General features: G+C 41.6%; 1 protein-coding gene across 1 annotated transcript in view; it reads left to right on the plus strand.

Annotated features, from left to right (window-relative positions):
- SLC49A3 (solute carrier family 49 member 3) overlaps nucleotides 1-19,261 on the plus strand; it is a 31,813-nt gene extending 12,552 nt beyond the window's left edge. Inside the window, exons 2-10 of the mRNA XM_070742299.1 lie at nucleotides 2,918-3,076; nucleotides 5,497-5,716; nucleotides 7,851-7,927; nucleotides 8,014-8,151; nucleotides 9,124-9,240; nucleotides 11,875-12,027; nucleotides 14,076-14,233; nucleotides 16,002-16,114; nucleotides 18,998-19,261. Coding sequence (XP_070598400.1) covers nucleotides 2,918-3,076; nucleotides 5,497-5,716; nucleotides 7,851-7,927; nucleotides 8,014-8,151; nucleotides 9,124-9,240; nucleotides 11,875-12,027; nucleotides 14,076-14,233; nucleotides 16,002-16,114; nucleotides 18,998-19,140 — 1,278 coding nt within the window. The 3' untranslated portion in view covers nucleotides 19,141-19,261. The remainder of the gene's footprint in view (nucleotides 1-2,917; nucleotides 3,077-5,496; nucleotides 5,717-7,850; nucleotides 7,928-8,013; nucleotides 8,152-9,123; nucleotides 9,241-11,874; nucleotides 12,028-14,075; nucleotides 14,234-16,001; nucleotides 16,115-18,997) is intronic.
- The last annotated feature ends 3,487 nt before the right edge of the window (nucleotides 19,262-22,748 follow it).

The following is a 22,748-nucleotide window of genomic DNA, read 5'->3' on the forward strand; positions in this document are numbered from 1 at the left end:
ATACAGAGAGCTGAGGTGGTGCAGTGGGTAGAGTGCAGTACTGTAGGCCACTGAAGCTGACTTGTAGATCTGAAGGTCAGCGGTTCAAATCTCATCACTGGCTCAAGATTGACTCAGCCTTCCATCCTTCCGAGGTGGGTAAAATGAGGACCCGGATTGTGGGGGCAATAGCCTAGCTCTGTTTTAAAAAGTGCTATTGCTAACATGTTGTAAGCCACCCTGACTCTAAGGAGAAGGGCAGCATTAAAAAAATAAAATAAAATAAATAAATAAATTATTGTTTATTAAAGTTATATGCAATTTGACTTACAGCACTAAATTACTAACTTCATGAAAGGAATAACCTGGTGATAAAGAACCTTAGGTTCTTTTGCTTAGGTGCCAAAAGGGAGTGCGTGTGTGCGAGAGCACGCATATGTGTGCCCACACCCATAATGAAATGCCCTCCCCCTACGCATGCACACAGGGCTCACTGAAGCTTCTGGAGCCTGTGGATGGTGAAAAACGAATTTCAGCTGATTTTCAGCCTTTCGGAAGGCAGTGGGCAAGTTGTTTTTGCCTTCCCCAGGCTTAAGCCTCCAGAGCCTGTAGATGGCAAAAAAAGGACCCAAGGGTAGTCTGGAAATGAACTTCCAGTTGGGCCGTTGAGCCGTTTTTCACCTTCTCCAGGCTTCAGGAGTCTTTCCTGAAGCCTGGAGAAGTTAAAAATGACTTTTCCCCTGCCATTCAGAAGGCTGAAAATCAGCTGGCCAATACACAAGTGTGTGCTGGAGTTGACATAGGTCAGTGCCTCGCATGTCCTCAGATTTGGCTCCAGGTGCCACCTGTGGCTTGAGTGCTATAAGTTTGCCATCACGGGAATAACCAATTACGTGGAAGGCAACCAAATCAATGGTAGCCTAGCAAGGCAATGTAACTATCCTAGGTCCATCAAGAAACTCTGTTCCTTGTGCATCTTGTGTTTTCTCTTCAAGAATACTTACATGCCTTCTATAAAAATCTGCTGCCTTAAGGATAGAGTCCAGCCTGTATCTTCTGGAATTCCCATTCATTAGGATCCCCTCCAGCACCAGGCACCTCACATTTCTTCCTTTTTCATTTAGCTTTGTGGTTAAGAATTGGTATCGTTTTCTTTAGGTCTCTTATCTTCCCAGGGATCTATTTCTGCACCGTGATTTCCTTTCCTCTGTACTGCAGTAGTTCGTCTCTCACTCTTTTCAATACAGTGTTCCCTTGATTTTCGCGGGGGATGCGTTCCGAGACTGCCCGCGAAATTTGAATTTCTGCGAAGTAGAGATGCTCCCTTTCTTTCCTTCCTTCCTCCCCCTCCCTCCTTCATTCCTGGTTTTACTTACCCCCAGAACCCATAGGGGCAACGGGGCGGCAAGCAGGGGGCTTTCCTGCGCTTGCTGCAGCGGCGGGCGGCAGTAAGGCTCGGCTTCAATTGGAGCGTACCAACGCTCCGAGAATTAAAGGGGTGGGATCGGAAGGCTGGGGCGGAAACGCAGCTTTTATTTAAAGAAGCAGGATGGCTGAGGTGGAGGTGGGGAAGAGGAGAGTTAAAACGCACAGTATTGTACATCGGGCAGCCCCAGAAAACCCTTGGTGTGCAAAAAAACCACTGAGTATTTTGTTAATAATATTTTTTGAAAAACCGTGGTATAGACTTTTTGTGAAGTTTGGACCCACAAAAATCGAGGGAACACTGTACTTCATCTCACAATGAAGAGTGTATTGTCCGGGTCAATTGCTTACATAATAATATTTTCCCAGCTTCTAATTTCTACTTCTATTATCCAACCATTTATTTTAAAAATTCCATATTGTGTATCTTCCTTCTCTTTTATCTTTAATGTCAATCTAATCAAGGAGAGTCCACAGAGAGTGGTGGCATATAAATCCAATAAATAAATAAACAAATAATTCCATCAATTTCTGTGAAGCAACAAAGATGTTAAGGGATCTGAGGCTACATCCCATGAAGAATGGTTAAATGAGCTAGATATATTTAACTCAACAAACCTCACAAACCTGACCAACCTGACATGGACCACCCTAGGCCTTCTTGCATAGCTTGGATTTAATTTGTAGGTTTGATCTAATTCTTCTTGTATTATTTCTTTCTCAATTTCCAATGCTTCAGCCAACAGGTTTGTAATCAAATCTGTTAAATCCTCCTCCTTGTTTTATGGTATATTCTGAAATCTTAATTTATAAGAAGCCAAATTACCAATACATGGACAGAAACGAATATTACGCTAATACCAAAAGAAGATGCTGATCTAACACAGAGAAAAAAATTATAGACCAATATCCTTATTAAATGTATTACTGCTATTAAGCTTTGCTATTACTGAGGCAAAGATTATAAAATAGCAAAGAGACTGAGAAGCTCTGTTCCAAGTATCTTTGCAGGGCAACTAGAAGAAGGCTTTTCCAATTGAGGAATACATTATGTTGGTAGGTAGGTAGGTAGGTAGGTAGGTAGGTAGATAGATAGATAGATAGATAGATGTGTTTGTGTGTGTGAGCCTTACAATATCTTTTAATTTGAGCATTTAAACTCAGTATATCATTTTACAAGCAACTTATTAGTTATATTAGTCTCATTCTATTTAATACAAAGTTACTTTAAATAATTTAGTCAGGGTTGTATTTCTTTTTTGTTGTCAACTGTCCTCAGCACTTTCTTCAGAACTGTTGGTTATTCATCCAAAAGAGGCTGGTGATGATGATAAATGATATAGGGTGCATTAAAATGTTGTATTATATTTTATTATATTATATTATTCTATTATATACCAGAGGTAAGAAATCATAGTACGCCTAGCTTAGAAGGTGCCCAAATTATAGTACTCACAAACAAGGATACTTGAATGTTTGACAACATTTTATTCTTCTCATTTCCTTTCTTTAGCTATGGTTGACGTTTGCTCCAGTGGCTGACATAACAGCTGAACGCTTCGATACCACACTGGATATGGTCAATTGGCTCGCCATTGTGTACTTTGTGGTATCAGTTCCTGTGGGGCTTCTAGCAATATGGATTCTGGACACCATCGGACTCAGATGCGCTGTAAGCAGAAGGGAGATGAGCACTAGTCGTTTCATTCCTATCGTGATCTTCAGAATGGGTTTTCAGGATTTTTCCAAAAATTGGCGGGGGTCCATTTCACTAGAGAATCAGAACCGGCCAATGAGCTTCCTCCCAAAATCAAATAATTCCATTTTCCACTGCTGTCCCTACACAATAGGAAGCCATGGCTGAAGGGCAGTGAGACGTGTGGCAGATTGTAAAGACAGCTGTGCACACCATGTGATTTGACATAAAAGGAAGGAAGAGATGGATGCAATGTTAAGTGAGATATCGTATGTGCTTTTCCTTCACATTAAGAAACACAATAAAATTTAACTCAGTACCTCCACCCAGTTTTCTGATGCAACATGTCTCTCTCACATGCAAACATATTGCAGTTTAACTCCAGAATTCTGGAGTTGAAGTCCACAAGTCTTAAAGTCTGGAGACCTGATTTAGCTCAAGAGAGGAACATGTTATGGGTTTTCATTGCAAATGGTGGAGTGGAGAAACCTGAATCACCTCAAAAGCATCCAACTAAATAATGCTACTTTGATACTAGGATATTAAAGTATCAAGGTTCTAGTTTGTAATTTCCCCACCTGGTGGTTTTTATATATGTTGGAATTTCTGTTCACATAATCACAGCCAGCATAGGGTGGATAGGCATTCTGGGAACTAGAATCCCAAGATAGGCCCAGAGCAATAGACTCAAGAAAGGATTAAAATGGTGCATTAATTTATTTGTATGTTTGGTTGATTGGGCAGGGATGTGGGGGGTTTCCCATGGAGCTCGAAAATGTTATTTTCAACATGACCAAGACACAGTGCTGCACAATCACTTTAAATGATTTTAAGGACGTTTTGTGCAAATATTATTATTATTATTATTATTATTATTATTATTATTATTATTATTATTTATTAGATTTGTATGCCGCCTCTCTCCGAAGTCTCGGGGCAGCTTGCAACATTGTGTTTTGGGTTTGCTGCCATTTCTTTTCTGCCCATGGGTTCGGAGCTGGAGCCTTCCCATTTGATTTTGAAACTGATCTTTGATAGTCAACATATAACTTTACTTGGAGATGCCTTGATGGCTGTTCTTAGTCCCATCCACTATGAATTGTACATTTGTGGGCAGAGCCTATTTGCAGCTAATGCTATACTTTTCGGTTCATTTACCCAAATGCAAATGGAATTGATCCAGTTTCAGTTGAGCAAGGAGTTCTGAATTCGTATGGTCTCTTTTTCACCAATATAAAAAATATGTCTATTGAGAATGAGCTAAGAGTGTCTTGACGTTTTAGGACCATGGACAGCGTCCAGCACCTCCCCAACTTTCATGTAATTCTGTGAGAGGGATGTCATTCCTTGAATGCTTGACATACAGTGGTGTGCCGCAGCTGGCTGATACTGACCTGTAAAAGGCAATTGTTAAATTTTTCTGGAACTTTACAAGCCAATTGAGAGCAGAGTTGAGCTGCAAAGATCCCGGTCAGTTGTTTGGCAGCAGAGCTAGATGAGCTGGTTATTATACAGTTTGTCAGCATGCCACTTGTTTGATTTGCACCACCTACTGAAATTATGCTTGGTGAGACTTGAGCCACAGAATATCCCTGCCCAACTTCGAGATTCTCTGCTCCACCATGGGCTAGCAGCCTCATGCTATTTAATACCGTACAAAGGTTAGGCAGCCTTCTACTAAGTACCGTATTTTTCGTTGTATAACATGCACCTTTTTCCTCCCTAAAAGAGGCTGATAATTAAAAAAAATTCAGCCCTAACTAGCTGCTAATGATCTTCCCAACTCTTATCTTGCAGGCTCTTTCATTGTTTCTCTCTGCAAAGAATGTTTTCCAAGCCCTAAGTCTTTACAGATTTTTTTTTACATTACTCTAACTTGCTCTGAGTAAGTTTCTTTCCAGCCCTAACCAGGTGTCAACGATGTTCCCGGCTCTTACCAGCTTGCAAGCTCTTTCATTGTTACTCTCTGCAAAGAAGACTGTTTTCCAAGTCCTAAGTCTTTTCAGGGTTTTTGCCATTGCTCTACTTGCTCTGACTGTTTCTTTCCAGGTGCTAATGATGTTCCCAGCTCTTACTGGCTTGCAAACTCTTTCATTGTTACTCTCTCAGAATAAAATGTTTTTAAGCCCTCAACCAGGGGATAAAATAATGTGCTGAAACAGACTAAGGATGCTAGCCAGACGAATACCTGGTAAGCAGATTCTTTTCCCTATTTTCATCCCCAAAAACTAAGGTGTGTCTTATACTCCAAAAATATGGTACTTAGTTAAACAGTTAGGAATGTAATATAGGAGGGCATTTTTAGCATTGTTACTCAGTCTTATGGTCATGGATAGCATCAGGTCATGGAAGGCTGATTCATGTTAACCCTGGCTGTGTGGCTTTTTCTCTTGTAGGTGCTACTCTGCGCCTGGCTCAATATGGTGGGCAGCATCATTCGTGTGTTCAGTGTTATTGATAGTCTGAGCTTAGGCTCCCTAAACTACGTCTACCTTCTTGTAGGACAGTGCCTCTGTGCTGGGGCCCAGCCACTCATTATCTTTGCACCAACCAAACTAGCTGCCCTATGGTTCCCTGAAGACCAGCGAGCCACAGCCAATATGATTGCCTCTATGTGTAAGTAATTGGGTTGGTGTTGGTTATTCCGAAGCTGACGCAGTAAGATGGGAAGCCTGGGTTTCAGATGTCAATTTTCTCAAGGAATACAATACTTTCCCTGTTGAGGCTCCAGGCGTCAGTGCAAGAGTTTGTTACTAGCTTACTGGACAGGGCTGTTTTGTGAAGATGTATATATACTTTTGAACTATAAAAGTAAGGTGGAGAATCCGTGGCCCTCCAGATATTGCTGAAGTAGGACTTCTAACATTTCTCGCCACTGGCCATGCTGAGAGGTAGAACTTGCAATTCAGTAATGTCTAGAGCAGTGTTTCTCAGCTTCAGCGGTTTCAAGATATGAGAACTGCAGGTCCCAGAATTTAAAGTTGCTGAGGTTGAGAAACATAGGTTTAAAGGGCCACCCCAAAGAGAAGAGTTAAGCATAGCTCTAGAGGTTACATCATCTATATTCATGAGAGAGAAGCAGAGAGAGAGAGAGAGAGAAATTTTCTATCTGTATAAGTAAACTTATACTATATTTTCCAGAAATCATGCGGCTAATTAAATTGTGTTAAATATTAATTTTATTTCAAGTTTCAAGTTTATTGGATTTATATGCCGCCCCTCTCCGAAAACTCGGGGCGACTAACAACAATCATGAACAATATACAATAAAATCCAATACTAAAAGCAAATTAAAACCCCTTAATATATAAAACCAAACATACATAGAAACATACCATGCATACAATTGTAACGGCCTAGGGGGAGAAGAAGTCTTAATTCCCCCATGCCTGGTGGCAGAGGTGGGTTTTAAGTAGCTTACGAAAGGCAAGGAGGGTGGGGGCAATTCTAATCTCTGGGGGGAATTGGTTCCAGAGGGCCGGGGCCGCCACAGAGAAGGTTCTTCCCCTGGGTCCCGCCAAGTGGCATTGTTTAGTTGACGGGACCCGGAGAAGACCCACTCTGTAGGACCTAACTGGCCGCTGGGATTCGTGCAGCAGAAGGCGGTCCCTGAGGTAATCTGGTCCGGTGCCATGAAGGGCTTTATAGGTCATAACCAACACTTTGAATTGTGACCGGAAACTGATCGGCAACCAATGCAGACTGCGGAGTGTTGGTGTAACATGGGCATATTTAGGGAAGCCCATGATTGCTCTCGCAGCTGCATTCTGCACGATCTGAAGTTTCCGAACACTTTTCAAAGGTAGCCCCATGTAGAGAGCGTTACAGTAGACGAGCCTCGAGGTGATGAGGGCATGAATGACTGACAGTGACTCCCGGTCCAGATAGGGTCGCAACTGATGCACCAGGTGAACCTGGGCGAACTATTGACTATGAATAAATAAATAATGCTCCTTAGAAAGAACACACGCAAACACACAAGATGATATATCTGTGTCCTGATCCATTCTGTAGATGGGATCTCACAGAATTGGCCACTCAACTCTTAAAACCCACCTCTGCCATCAGGCATGGGGGAACTGAGATATTCTTTCTATAATTTATACATGGTATGTTTGTATGTATGTTTGGTTTTATAATAAGGGTTTTTAGTTGTTTTAGTATTGGATTGTTACATGCTGTGTTTTATCACTGTTGTTAGCCGCCCAGAGTCCACGGAGAGGGGCGGCATACAAATCCAATGAATGAATGAATGACTGAATGAATGAATGAATGAATGAATGAATAAATGAATGAATGTCAAAATAATGACTAAAACTGAAAATCTTCTTCCTTATTTGCTTGTTATTTATTGTAGGGCTCTCCCTGATTTCTTAGCCTTCTACCTGAAGTGTTATTGTTTGATCACAAGGGCTGGCATGATGAAATAGAAAGGCATGAACCCCTTTTCCACATGTGGCACATTTGAGAAAACTCTTCACCTGTCATGGATGAGAACCTTAAAGCCCATTTAGAGAGGTTTTCGAAAAATGAGTCAAACCCAAGATTCCCATTTCTCAGTTTGCTTCTTTCTAGCAAAGCCAGAAGTCCCAACAAAAGGCTTCTGAAGAAATTGTGGCTTCATGTATGGGACATATAGGGATCCTACTTGTTCTCCTGTCAATTCACATGCATGTTGAATGTGTTCCAGTTACTTTGGTGAAATCATATCCAACCGTCTCTTTCTTTCTGTTTTTGCGTTTCCATTTAGCCAATCCACTGGGCATGCTCATAGCTAACCTATTGTCACCGACAATTGCTCCAGAAGCGAAAGATATCCCTTTACTGGTAAATGATCATAACATTTCACTTAGAATCCAGCACAACGTTATCTGTTCTTGGGAGGCTTACTTACACAACTGCTTACGTTACAGATTGGGGTGTCTGCAGCGCCTGCTATCCTTGGCTGCCTCATGTCCACCGTCGGTGTTTGCAGTAGTGTTCCCCCAACTCCACCGTCAGCAAGTGCCGAACATGTAAATTCACCGACTTTCTGTCAAGGTTTGAAAATGGTAAGCTGCAAGCAAAGCAAAGGAGTAAACATAGGGATTGCCCCTATAATTAGAGCCCACCAGAAGTTCTTGATCAACAAATATTCAAAGTTACGACAGATTCTGCCCCCACCTCAAAAGGTACTCTAGACCCATTACAATTGCCACCTCTCCATCATGTGATTACACAGCATAGGTCAATGATGGCGAACCTATGGCACGGGTGCCACAGGTGGCACATGGAGCTATATCTGCTGGCACATGAGCAGTTATCCTAGCTCAGCTCCAACGTGCATGTGTGTGCTGGCCAGCTGATTTTTGGCTCACACAGAGGCTCTGGGAGGGCATTTTTGGCTTCCAGAGAGCCTCCGAGGAGATGGGGGAGGGCATTTTTACCCACCCCTAGGCTCCAGGGAAGTCTTTGGAGCCTGGGGAGGGCAAAACATGAGCCTACTGGGCCCACCAGAAGTTGAGAAACAAGCCATTTCCAGCCTCCAGAGGGTCTCAAAGCGATGGGTGAAGCTATTTTTGCCCTACACAGGCACTGAATTATAGGTGTGGGCACTCGCACAAGTGCAATAGCACACACACGCGCTCTTTTGGCACCCGAGAAAAAAAAGGTTCACCATCACTGGTATAAGTTGTCCTGCTTGAGTAGGGGGCTGGACTAGAAGACCTCCAAGGTCCCTCCAGCTCTATTCTATTCCAAACATTTGGATACTTGGCAAACACCCCATATATGCAGCCAGTTGCACAGTCTCATGGTCACGTGGCTGCAATTTAAGACACAGAAATCAGAAATCCTGAAAGGCAGAATGCAAACCCGGCAACACTTTTTAATATTTGTAATTGTAATAATGTCGCCCAGAGTCACTTTGTAAAGTGAGATGAGCAGCATATAAATGTAATGTTGAAATAAATAAAACACCTATTGGCACCTTGCATAATGATGTGCTGTGTTGTGACAACTCTTTTTTGCTGTGCTTGCTTTAGCTCATCAGAAATAAGCCTTACATCATCCTGACTCTCTGCTTTGGCACTGGGATAGCACTGTTCACATGTCTCAGTTCTCTGTTGGAACAGATCCTGTGCGTCAATGGATATTCCAATGTAAGTCCCCTTCTTTTTATGTGCCTCTGTCAATGGGATTGGATGTCAGGAGAAGCTAAGACAATCTAGGAACTTTGTGAGATTGGATGGTAAGATAAGGAGGACAAGTGATCACATACTATACGATGCAGATAACCAGACCCATGCATGTAGTGTTCAAACTGATTGCTCTATTGTTGTATGCCTTGTGGATGGGAATTTCTGTTTTACCAACAAAGAAATAAAGGGAGACTAGTATAGATCTATTTCAAGCTAGCCATACTCTTCTGGATTTGGACCCTTGCATGTTAGGTAGATGTATTAACCTCTAAGCCATGGGCTCACTTTGTCGGCTATATCAGGGGAAAGATTGCTTTTTATCAGGGCAACCTGGTCTACCCAATTATGGGATGGAGCATACTGCACAGGAATCTCCCCAGACTTGACAGCTTTTCCCTGAGAAAGATTAGATAAGGTTTAACGGCAGTGGTGGGTTGCTACTGGTTCAGACCAGTTCTTTAGAACTGGGTAGTGGAAATTTACCACCACTCGCTGAACTGGTAGTGATGAGCGGAAGTCCACGCTCCCTAAGTGATCCTCCGGTCACTGTGGCTTGCAAAAAAAACACCCCTACGCGCATGCGCAGAGGGTCATTTCCGGGTATTTTACGTGATGTGATGGATGTGTGTGTGCAAGGCGTGCACTTCTGTGATTATGTGACCAGTACGGACGGTAAGTGGAACCCACCCTGTTTAAAGGTATTCAATGGGAGTCAGATCTTGCCTTCTTGTATCTATCTAATGGGTCCAGACTAATTCAACCCTCCCACTAACTTTGAAGGTTTCTTTCCAACACATGGCATTGAGAGAAGCAGTGCAGATTGAAAACAAGGAAGTGCCTTTTTCTCATGTTAATCTCTGGACCTTATGATTAATGGTTGTGCGTCCCATGTCCTCTCCGAACTGTCCATGCTCCTTCTGGGTATTTAATTTGAAGAGTGGTGGAAGAAGGAGAATGGGAGACACGAATATTTAACTTACCCTGACCAATGAAAGGCATTTCTTAAGTTTGTTTCCGTTCTTCTCTTTTTATTCTTCTGTTCAGTTACATAATTGGTCTGCCTTGAACTGCGAGATGAGTGGCATATCAATACAATAAGCAAATAAATTAATTTCTTTAGGATGATATATCAGCAGCAGAGGGCAACCATAAGCATCATTTGATAACCTGTATGTTGATAATAGTTAATAGTGCCAAATTGTTCAACAATAAACCAAAGTTTTCCACTGGAAAAATGTTTTCCGATATTTTATTCCAAAAATCATCTAGGTCTCCTCCATTTCTTTTTTTCACATAAAAGGCAGAAAATGCATCTCCACAGCTCTAAAACTTATTTGCAGTTAAATCATTGGCTTGTTTGCTTTATGGATCCCCTATAGACTTTCCTAAAGTAGAGGCTGCTGGAAATAGGATACACGAAGGCCATCAGAGCTGGGTTTCAAGCTCCCAAATGCATATCCGAGGTTATTCTGAGACTAGAAGCTGGCCAAATGAGGGTTGAGGAAATAGACTGCTTATTAATTTTCAATTACTAGCTTAAACGACATGATTTCCCAGTAGAGTTGATCTCATTTCTTTTATTGAATAAATTCCAATCCGCTTGGGCTCAGACAATTGTTAGAAAACTTTCATAGTGCGGACTCCCTCTTGAAGTAACTTGAATTACTGAACTCATTCTTCTAGATGTATTATAAAAATGTAGAGATGGTTACGTACATTTTAAATAGCAATAGCACTTAGACTTACACCACTTCATAGTGCTTTACATCGTTCTCTAAGCAGCGTATTGCTCCCCAAAATGTGGATCCACATTTTACCGACCTCAGCAGGATGGAAGGCTGTGTCAACCTTGAGCTGATCAGAATCAAATTGACAGTCAGCAGAATTAGCCTGAAATGTTGCGTTCCTACCACTGCACCTCCACAGATTTATACTTTGTACTTTCTCAGTGCTTCAGAACTGAAGTATACACACAAATATACAGTACAGTAATACCTCGTCTTACGAACTTAATTGTTTCTCGGAGGAGGTTCATAAGGTGAAAAGTTCGTAAGACGAAACATTGTTTCTGGCCGTCCGAAATGTTTCAAAAGGGGACAGCCGGGCGGCGGGGCTTCTCGGCGGCCTCCCAAACGCCGAACCCGGAAGTTCGGCAAAAGTTCGGGCTTGGCGTTCGGGTTCGGGTAGACGCCGAGAAGCCCCCCGGCTATTTCAAAAGCTTCTCAGCGGCCACCCGAACCCGAACTTTTGCCGAACTTCCGGGTTCAGCGTTCGGGCGGCGAGTTCGTAAGACGAAAAAAGTTCAGAAGAAGAGGCAAAAAATTTCCGAACCCCAGGTTCATATCTCGGATTGTTCGTATGGCGAGGGGTTCGTACCACGAGGTACCACTGTATATTGCTTCTTACTTATACATAAGCAAACTTATAATATTTGGGTGTGGGTGTGTGTTTCAATATATAGGTGTTTCTAAAATTGTTACCAGCTTGGCAATAACTACTTTTATTCACAAATCTTGTGATTAAGAAAAAAAAGAGTACTATTCTTTATTCCTGAAGTTGTACAACGATGTGCCCTTAATCCAATATCTTGAACAGTTTTTTGCAGGTTTGACCGGTGCCTTGTTCATTATATTTGGACTCGTTGGTGCCTTCTTCCTTGGACTATATGTAGATAGGACGAAGAAGTTTACAGAAACTACCAAAATCAGTTTTGTTCTCTCTGCTTTGACTTGCATTGGATTTGCAGTGGTAAATATATTTTCAAACTGAAAAAACGTTTTGGTCTACCCTTCTGTAGAGATAAGGAACTTTTCAGCTGAATAAATCCTGTCCTCTAAGAAATAGTTAATAATCTAAATCTTATAATGTGATTATTAAGAGAAGTGTGTTTTCCATGTAACCATAGATGTTTAAGTAAGGACTGATTAACACTTAATCCGTCCAGTGCCAAGCGATATAATGAAGGTTATAATATTTTCACTTTCATTCTAATACTGGAGAAGGAGATCAGAGGAATATTTTGAAGTACAATCATCGCACTTCTTTGATCCCAAGCTATCTAACTGAAGTCTTAGGAGGACAAAATAGAATGAATAGAAATCTGGAATAGAGAAATAAAAACTGAACACATGTCAACGTTTCGTATGATCATCTAATCATTTCATATTATTTACAAACTTTTAACTAGTATGAAAGTTCTCATGAGAGTATTGGTGGTTAAAATATTGCCAAGACATATTTGGGGGTTCTTAATCATTTATTATTGCTTGAGAAAGTATTATTTTTGTTAGAACAGACTTCCCCAACTTTGCATCTTCAAAAAGAAATGGGGATTCAGTTCCCAAAATTCCCTATTGAAAGTTCCATATTGCTTTTCATGTTTAGTTTTCCTAAAGAGAGAGATAGTTTTCATATATTGGTTAAGCCGCTAGACTTGATACCAGGAGACCGTGAATCCTAGTCCTGACTCAGGCACAAAGCCGGTTGGGTGACCTTGGACCAGATGCTAGGAAGTAGGCAATGGCAAACCACTTTCAAACATTTTGCTTAGAGAAAAAATGCATGGATTTGTTGACTCCAGAAGTCACCAATCACTCAAACTCAGCGAAGCAGTGGAAGTGATGTGCCGGTGCCTGGAGGCTGTTGGGGCCTGGATGGGTGTCAACAAACTCAAACTCAACCCAGACAAGACGGAGTGGCTGTGGGTCTTGCCTCCCAAGGACAATTCCATCTGTCCGTCCATCACCCTGGGGGGAGAATCATTGACCCCCTCAGAGAGGGTTCGCAACTTGGGCGTCCTCCTCGATCCACAGCTCACATTAGAGAAACATCTTTCAGCTGTGGCGAGGGGGGCATTCGCCCAGGTTCGCCTGGTGCATCAGTTGCGACCCTATCTGGACCGGGAGTCACTGCTCACAGTCACTCATGCCCTCATCACCTCGAGGCTCGACTATTGTAACGCTCTCTACATGGGGCTACCTTTGAAAAGTGTTCGGAAACTTCAGATCGTGCAGAATGCAGCTGCGAGAGCAATCATGGGCTTCCCTAAATATGCCCATGTCACACCAACACTCCACAGTCTGCATTGGTTGCCGATTAGTTTCCGGTCACAATTCAAAGTGTTGGTTATGACTTATAAAGCCCTTCATGGCACCGGACCAGATTACCTCAGGGACCGCCTTCTGCCGCACGAATCCCAGCGGCCAGTTAGGTCCCACAGAGTGGGTCTTCTCTGGGTCCCGTCAACTAAACAATGCCACTTGGCGGGACCCAGGGGAAGAGCCTTCTCTGTGGCAGCCCCGGCCCTCTGGAACCAAGTCCCCCCAGAGATTAGAATTGCCCCCACCCTCCTTGCCTTTCGTAAGCTATTTAAAACCCACCTCTGCCGCCAGGCATGGGGGAATTAAGACTTTTTCTCCCCCTTGGCCGTTACAACTGTATACATGGTATGTTTGTATGTATGTTTGATTTTTATATATTAATGGGTTTTAATTTGCTTTTAGTATTGGATTTTATTGTATATTGTTCATGATTGTTGTTAGCCGCCCCGAGTTTTCGGAGAGGGGCGGCATATAAATCCAATAAAACTTGAAACTTGAAATGAAACATTATGTGAAGAACTAAATCTAAATGGATGCATTTAGCATCAGGGAGAAACTGGAGAACAGCATTGCCGAATTTGCCATGCTCAGATATAAATGTGTAGCATGGCTCTGGGTGGCAGGAATATCTACTGGATATAAGGCTATAGAGATTTCCCCATTTGCTATGGTTATGTTCTCTTTCTCTTCCCGCAGGTATGTCAGATGAGAGAACAAACTTATGCTGTGGCAATATTCAGCAGTCTTTTTGGGCTTTTTGGATTTTCTATCTATCCCATCGCGATGGAACTAAACGTCGAATGCTCTTATCCTGTAGGAGAAGGAACATCATCAGGGATCATTTTTGTGACCAGGTAGATCAATAGATTCATCCAAATAATTGAAATGGAAAAGGGAAATTTATCTTCTCTGGTCAATAACTGGACTCATTCACTGGGCTTTAGGATACTTGATTTGGGTTGGGATTAATATGTTGATTTTAGCCATTGGTGTTAGCAAATCATAATTTATGGCCCAGCATCACAGTTGTGAACCAAGATCTTTGGGCTTTGGCTATTCAACCAAAAAAAATGCTAGTTGAGGAAATGTATACATCTTAAAGTTGCCAAAATTGAATTTGGTGCCTCTCTAGGAATCTCCTGGGAGGAAACAGGGCCTGAAAAGCCGGGGAGGTCTCTCTAGGAATCTCCTGGGAGGAAATAGGACCTGAAAAGGCGGGGAAGTCTCTCTAGGAATCTTCTGGGAGGAAACAGGGCCTGAAAAGGCGGGGAGGTCTCTCTAGGAATCTCCTGGGAGGAAACAGGGCCTGAAAAGGCGGGGAGGTCTCTCTAGGAATCTCCTGAGAGGAAACAGGGCCAGAAAAGGTGGGGAGAAGCCTCCATGGGGCCTCTCTAGGAATCTCATGGGAGAAAACAGGGCCTTCACCCTCCCTGAGGTTTCCCTAATTGCACACATTATTTGCTTTTATATAGATTCCTATGGGAAAAATTGCTTCTTCTTACGAACTTTTTTACTTAAGAACCTGGAACGAATTAAGTTCGTAAGTAGAGGTACTACTGTATATGCTTTCCAGCGGCAACGACTGATGAGTCTTTTCATCTTAGAATCCAGTAGGAGTCAGAATTGCCCAAATCCTGGGATATGAACAATAAATTTAAATAACTTGTTTTTCTCCCACACTTTGGAAGTGAAGCCAAAGCAAATCATTTCTAAGGAAAGGATTTGTAGGCAAAGTGGAAAACAGTGCAGGACATTGCAGAATAGAGGCAATTAAATGTTTCCCAGGAGGGAACAGCTCTTTCATCTTTGCCTTCATTTAAGCTCTGGTTTCTCATCCCTCTGCTAGATGTAAATCAGAACGCATAAGCTGTATTACAAAACAGGTACTTTATTCAAGTCACACAAGAGTGAAGAAAAGAGAAAGCTGTGTTCATTCAAGTAGAAAACACATTGCAGAAGGACAGTGTAAGAATTCTTATTAGGAAAGCACGCTGATTCCTTGGTCACTGTAGTCCCTTTGTATATATGTTTTCTATTTTGTTTAATTACAGTGTTGCCAGTTCCAGTAGTAACATACCCATCAACAGAACAGTATTCTTGTGGCTTTAAGAAAAACTATATTTTTCAAACTCTTCCCCTGGTCCATAAATACTTTTTAAAAAAAACAAGTCCTGGTAAAGAAGAGAACAGGAGGATTTCCTACTTTTTCCTTCCAAAATGGGAAGAAATCTGACCTCTTCAGTATATTCTTTGTGAGCCGCCCCGACTCTGCGGAGAGGGGCGGCATACAAATATTATTATTATTATTATTATTATTATTATTATTATTATTAATAATAATAATAATAATAATCTTGTTGGACTGCGGAAGCTAGAAATTTTGGAACACATGGACTTATTGATGCTAGCTAAGAAAAAAAAACCAGGTTAGATTCTACAGTAAATCAATAACTAGGTCAACCTGAAGGTCTATTTTAAGTCTTGGTTGTTAAATTTGAAAATCTTGCTTCAAAGTAGACATATTAGCCGCCCCGAGTTTTCGGAGAAGGGCGGCATACAAATCTAATAAATAATATTTTAAATGTTATCACCAAAGGGTAACAGTCAGTTTTGTTTCAACAGCCAAATCCTAGGAGTTCTCTTCATACTTCTGTTCCAGAACTTGGCTGTGGAAAAGAAAAATGCCCCTTTCTCTACCTGTGCTCTATCTCTAGGCCCACCAATGGATTGGACAAGTAAGTATGTTCCTTTGAATGATTTATTGGCATGTGAACGGTTGGATTAAAGTCACCAGCAGATTCTTCGCCAGCATCAGCATCGAGTCCGCGGAGAGGGGCGGCATACAAATTTAATAAATAAATCAGGGTCGCATAAAGTTGAATAAAATCCTAGAGTTGCTTCTGGGCCATTATCTGTTTTTTTAATGGCTTAGTCAGGAGTGGGCAGCAGGCAGGATGGGTTGGAACGCAGTTCCACCGGTGGAAATGTAGATGCCTGCACAGCTACAGCTGATCAGTGGCTGTCACTTCCTGGATTACTGGTCTCATCTCAGATCTCCTTTTTCCCCCTGCTGCTGCATCTGCGCTTCTTGCTTTTTTCCTCTTTCCTCCTTCCTGGCCTCGTATGAGCTTCCCTCTCTCCTGCCCGGCTTCCCTCCAGCCTCACACGGCCACCTCCCGCCTGAGATGCAAGCAGAAGGCATGGGTGGAAGCGGCGCTGGCAGCATTTATGCTTCTGGCAGCACCCATTCACCTAGCTACTCAGCCTGAGGCGGGGGGGGGGGGCAACCCAGGAAGGAGAGCACGGGAAACACGAAGCAAATTGTCACCCCAGCGAGTGACACTGGTGAGGTTGTAAGTCGAGGACTTAACAGTTCACTTGAACGATGATGATCGTTCAAGCCCATCCCACCTGGTCACATGGACGGCAAGCCACTCCTGCCCAGTCACATGACCATTAAGCCACATCCACAGTGTGGCAGTAAAAATTTTGGCTGCCCATTACTGGGCTTAGTCCCATGATGGCAAACCTTTGGCATGCATCTCTATGTTTATGCCACTCTTCTCCTTAGAGTCAGAGCGGCTTACAAGTGCTATTGCACTTTTTAACAGAGCCAGCCTATTGCCCCCACAATCTGGGTCCTCATTTTACCCACTTCAGAAGGATGGAAGGCTGAGTCAACCTTGAGCCGGTGATGAGATTTGAACCGCTGACCTGCAGATCTAGCAGTCAGCTTTAGTGGCCTGCAGTACCGCACTCTACCCACTGCGCCACCTTGGCTCTATATAATAATACTAATTCAGGTTTCAACTGATTTGCGTAAAGTCTGTTGTGAATGGTCCACGTCCGGTTTAGCTGGTCATGGATTTCGAGGACCAGGAGACGGATGCATATTGGTATCCTAGACCAGTTTTCTTGCCACCAGAATCTGATAGTGAGAGTGGGAAGGAATTAGAGACTGAGGATCAAGGAGAGACTGTAGCACCCCCAGTTATGGTACGGAATGAGTCAGAGGACAATGTGGAATTAGAGGATGGGGAGGAGCCCCTGTTAGTTGCAAGGGTCAGGAGAAGGACATCCAGGCAAGAATTTATTCAATTTATTTATTTATTCAACTTTTTTTATGCCGCCCTTCTCCTTAGACTCAGGGCGGCTTACAACATGTTAACAATAGCACTTTTTAACAGAGCCAGCATATTGCCCCCACAATCCGGGTCCTCATTTTACCCACCTCGGAAGAATGGAAGGCTGAGTCGACCTTGAGCCGGTGATGAGATTTGAACCACTGACCTGCAGCTCTACAGTCAGCTTTAGTGGCCTGCAGTACTGCACTCTACCTGCTGCGCCACTTCAACTCTTATATGCTCTTTATGCAACATTTTTTTAAAAAAAAATGCATATTGGGTAGATACAACACAAAGATATAAATAATTTGTGTGTGTGGTTCGTTTCAACCAGTGTCTATTTCCGGCTACTACCTGGGCAAGTCTCTACAGTTTTCTTAATAAGACAAGAATGTCTGAGAAAGAAAGGGTCTTGGTGTTAGTAGCTCTATGGCAAGGGCGGGCAAAGTTGGCTCTCCTTTGACATGTGGACTTCAACTCCCAGAACTCCTGAGCTAGCATGATTGGCTCAGGAATTCTGGGAGTTGAAGTCCAAAAGTCATAGAAGAGCCAACTGTGCATGCCCCTCCTCTGTGGAACACTTGGCAATGCCTGGTCCATATATAAGTGACTGGCTTGGGAGAAGGGGATGTGGTGAACGTTTGTAACCATGACTGTGTGGTTAAGCTCCAGAGTTCGAGGAATACTTTGCTTGCAGATCGCTCCAACTCATGTAAGCTCATCATCATGTAATCTCATTCTCTGAAAAATCCATGGGGAACTGTAAGTCTGTTTGAAGAACACAATCACTTCAAAGAAATCTCCCTAATTGAGTTCTGGCTTCCGTCCTGGTAACTGTTCTTATCTCAGAGACAAATTGAGCTGGGAACCCTGCCAGCATGGACTAAATCTGTTTGATACTGGTCTTTTTAATAGCAATGTAGTTTTTAATATTTGAACATCTGAGTATGTGTGTGTGTGGATTTTATCTGAGCGTTGACCCATCCAGACAGAACAAATCCCCATAGTTTAAATATTCAAGATACCGTAGATCAGTAGTTCTCAACCTGGGAGTCGGGACCCCTTTGGGGGTCGAACGACCGTTTCACAGGGGTCGCCTAAGACCATGGGAAAAGACCAATTTTTCATGGTGTTAGGAACTAAAGCTTCTATTCTGGCACCTTGGAATATATGTTTACAATCTGACCAATCAGGTGTTTACAGTGGGGGTATCCCTCTGACCTTCCTGCCAATCAGCTTAAAGATCTGTGGGGAGAATTGGCACTAGACTTATGGTTGGGGGTCACCACAACATGAGGAACAGTATTAAGGGGTCATTGCATTAGAAAGGTTGAGAACCACTGCCGTAGATGCATTGCTCCTCTCACTGAGATGAGATATTTCTTCTGCAGGTAGTTAAGTGAAATTTATTTAAACATAGTTTTAAAACTATTGGGTTTTGTTTCTATATATTTCAAAATAAAGTATTGGACAATATCTTCTCTTTTTTTACAGATGCAACACTAGTGATGGCGGGAATCAGCACTGTGGCATCCTGTTTCTTTATCATTACATTTCACACTAATTACAAGAGGATCTCTGCAGAAACATCTTCCACCAACAAAACAGAAGACGATGAGGTTGGAGTAACCGCATGAGATGGAATATTTCTAAATTAACTCTGGACTAATCCGTATGCCTTAAAATCAGTTGGCACCCCAGACACCCCAAGTGCCATAAACTCAATAAATTATAATTTTGTGATAATTGACTGTAAAACGTTGGTTCTTTTTATTCCTTCTGATAGTTGAATGTGTAAGTGGCATGGAACATTTCAAATAGGTGCATCTCTTTCTGATAAATCTAATAAATAAATAAATAAAATTTGGAGCAGGGAGACAAAAGGGAGATTCATAAATATTTATAGGGAGGGAAGATTGAACTGCAGATTGACAAACTGAACCACACACCATTCTAATAGGCAGCTTCATTCCTTGCCTGACACTTTTTCAGAGTTAGAAACAAAGATTTTCACTTAAAAAGAACTTAATCTTTGGCAATGATGTTAAATTGTAGCAAAGTTCTGGGCAATCACTCCTTTTCTTCCTAGAGAGCTTTGTTGGGTTCATCTAGGACAGAATACGGTTGGTTTGACTCCACTTTGCACTAGACCAAAGTTTATGGTTTATGATTTATGTATTTAGCTAATTGTTCCAAAGAAAGCAGATGCTTGAACCAGCTTTAAAAAAGTTCAGATTTTCCAGCACACCTTGTTTCCAAGATGGTTCAATGGGAGTATCTATATGCAACTGATATATTTGCTATGAAGGGCAGAATTTAGCTGTGAGGTTGGATATGTACTGCTTGAGATGCACCATCCCAACCACGGAACTAGTTATGCTTACAAAAACTTCATAGATTGCAGAGGAACCTTCAGTACATCTCGCTATGGGATATTATTTGATGGGACAGTGGAAAGGAACAAAATGGAAGAGCTATGAACAAGTAGCCCTCTGCCTTACATCTTTTGTTACAGATCTTAAAAGTGTTTTGAATTATAAATGGAGTTCAAGAGTTCTGTTTAAGTAAAGTAGAAAATGGGTGAAGTCAATGTACAATATCTTCTATGAACAATCTCATGATGAGTGCATGCCAGCAGTGGGTTGCTCCCAGTTCAGTGAATCAGTAGTGGCAGTGGCTGGAGGCTCCACTCACCCATCCCAGACACTTCTGCACATGTGCAGAAGTGTTGCGTGTGTACGAACCAGTAGCAACAGGATTTGGAACCCACTACTGGTGCATGCATTTATTTGCTCGTGATTATCTGTTAGTTATTTTGACCAATTAGATGGTGTTCCTGCAGCATAAAAACACAATGGACAAGCATAACTAGGTACAACAGAAATTTAACTGTTATATTTGTAACAGAAAATTCTAGGCATATCCAGTAGTCACAATGTACTTGATACAGAATATTTTAAATCATTGCAAAATATACAATCAAAATGCAACCAAACATAAATACATAGCAAAAATATATACAGATCTCTTTTAAGGTTATAACCCGAAGACAAACATATTTAAATATCGAAATGAAAAAAAAAAGCATAATCTTATAAATAATGTTTACAATCATTGCATTTCAGGACTGCTACTTCAAAGACAAGAAAAGGAGTTTGCAAGGCAGATTAAGTAGAAAACTAGGTACACAACAAAACTAATACAGAAGAAACAAGTAAACAAGTTGTTGTGCGTTGCTAGCTTCTGTTTAAGCACACTGTGGGGACACTCCAATTATTATAATTTCACTATTATTCAGAGCAAGTTGTTAAGCGCATATATTGCAAAAAGCAAGCCTGGCACACTACTCCATTGGCCACGCATGGTTTGTATGTTAGAAGTAGGCCTTTGCCACAAATTCCTGCTCAGCTTAATGAATAGAATAAAGTTCAATGCATTAGCCCCATAGCTTTCAAAGGCAGGCTCCTTTCTGTACCATCTTTTAGACAACGAATACCTAAATGTTTCACACTGCCACTGTGGGATCAGATCGGGTCACTAATCCAGTGCTGATGTCAGCAAAGGCCCATCACAACCTCTCTTCTAAAGCAAGGCAGCTCAGGGCAAGAAGGATGGAGGGGGAAATAATCAGGAAGATTCAGATTTCACAGCAAGTCCAACTGGCACCATAAGGAGAAAGTGCGTTTGATGGGACTGCTGCAAAACTTAATCTTTCTCTAGAACTTTTTTGGTCTCTCATTTTGAATGAGGAAAAGGGCACTCCATCCACCCGAGGATCTGTGTGTGTCAAACCACAGTGGGCATACCCAGATAGAAAATATTTTACGTTTCAGTTGAGAAGAGCACAGCAGTGAACATTTGTGTATTAGGTAAGCATCCCCTCTGACTTAATTCTTTTCAAATGGCAGTCATATTCTTTATCAATTTATCATCTTTATCATCTTTATCAAATCATCTTTTTGGAATTGGCTTACCTAGTGCTGTAATTCCTTTTCAAAGCCATTGCACCCTATTTGACCGAGGAGACCTGGAGAAATCTCCAGGAAGAAGCTACCAGCTTGTTTGTTCCGAAAAGTCTTTGAGTCACGATAGTTAAAACTGCGGTACAAAATATATAACTGAATTTTCAGGCAACATGGAAAATAGAGGCTTACTTGGTTACCGATACAGCAATCAAAGTGATTTTTTTAAAAAGCTAAGTAAATATATAATTCAGTTTAGAAAAAAAACTGAAAGATGCAAAAGCCAAGCCACGGAGACTTTCTATGCCTCATTTTGCCTGTTCGATCATCAGGGAAACAATCTTTCTGAGTGATTTCTGGCTGGGGAATTGTGGAAGTTGTCCACAAGCCTTAGAGTTGCCAAGTTTGGAGACATCTGGATTAAACCATCTCAACCTGCCACAATTATCCCATACCACTTTCCTCATTTTCTTGGAAATCTTTTCTTGGATCAAAGATTCAGAAATATACTGTAAATGTTTACAGATCTGTTCCCTCCCTAAAATATCAGTATAAGATGGTCCTTGGTTCTGAAAAAAAAACTTTGCAGATACTTCTAGGAGTACAGTATATTAAAATTCTCCCTAAAATAGGCGTATAGTTTTTTTTTATTTTGGTCACTGACCAGCAAAACAGTTTTGAAAATAGTTTATAGCTGTCCTGTTGCAATAATAACATAAGCTATCTACAATAAAATTAACTAAATGTTTAATTGCTACCAAGTGACTTAGATTGCACAGCTTGTTCTCTGTAAGATGTACTGTATTGTGACAAAAGAAACAAAAGGGACATAATTTTTTTTCTTACCAAACTTCAGCAAGTTTTTTTTCTTTTGCTTTTATATAATAGAAGTCAATGTGTTTTTAGAGACCTTTTATGTTAATTACAAAATAGTGAACAGCCTTATTTTTGTGTCTTTTTTATATTTTTTCCTTTGGTGCAGAGCAAGTTAGGATTCTCACTCATTTCTTCAACAAATATTTATTTAAGTCTGCCAATTTGGCATATAAAAATTTACACATCTGATAATTTTGCATCAAGCTTGTTCCTTACTTCTACAGATAAAGGCAGGCCAGCTTTTGAAGTGAATGGGTAGATCCCAGGAAGATCAATTAAGGAAAGTGATTGCTTTTCCGAGCAGAACAGGCTGCATACTAATTTTATTTTCTACAAACATATTTGAATTGTATGTGGATATTTGAGGAGAGCAAATAGCTCCTAGACTTATAGGCTGCTTCATACAG

The sequence above is a fragment of the Erythrolamprus reginae genome, chromosome 2, assembly GCF_031021105.1.
Source record: "Erythrolamprus reginae isolate rEryReg1 chromosome 2, rEryReg1.hap1, whole genome shotgun sequence".
Classification (NCBI taxonomy): Eukaryota; Metazoa; Chordata; class Lepidosauria; order Squamata; family Dipsadidae; genus Erythrolamprus; species Erythrolamprus reginae.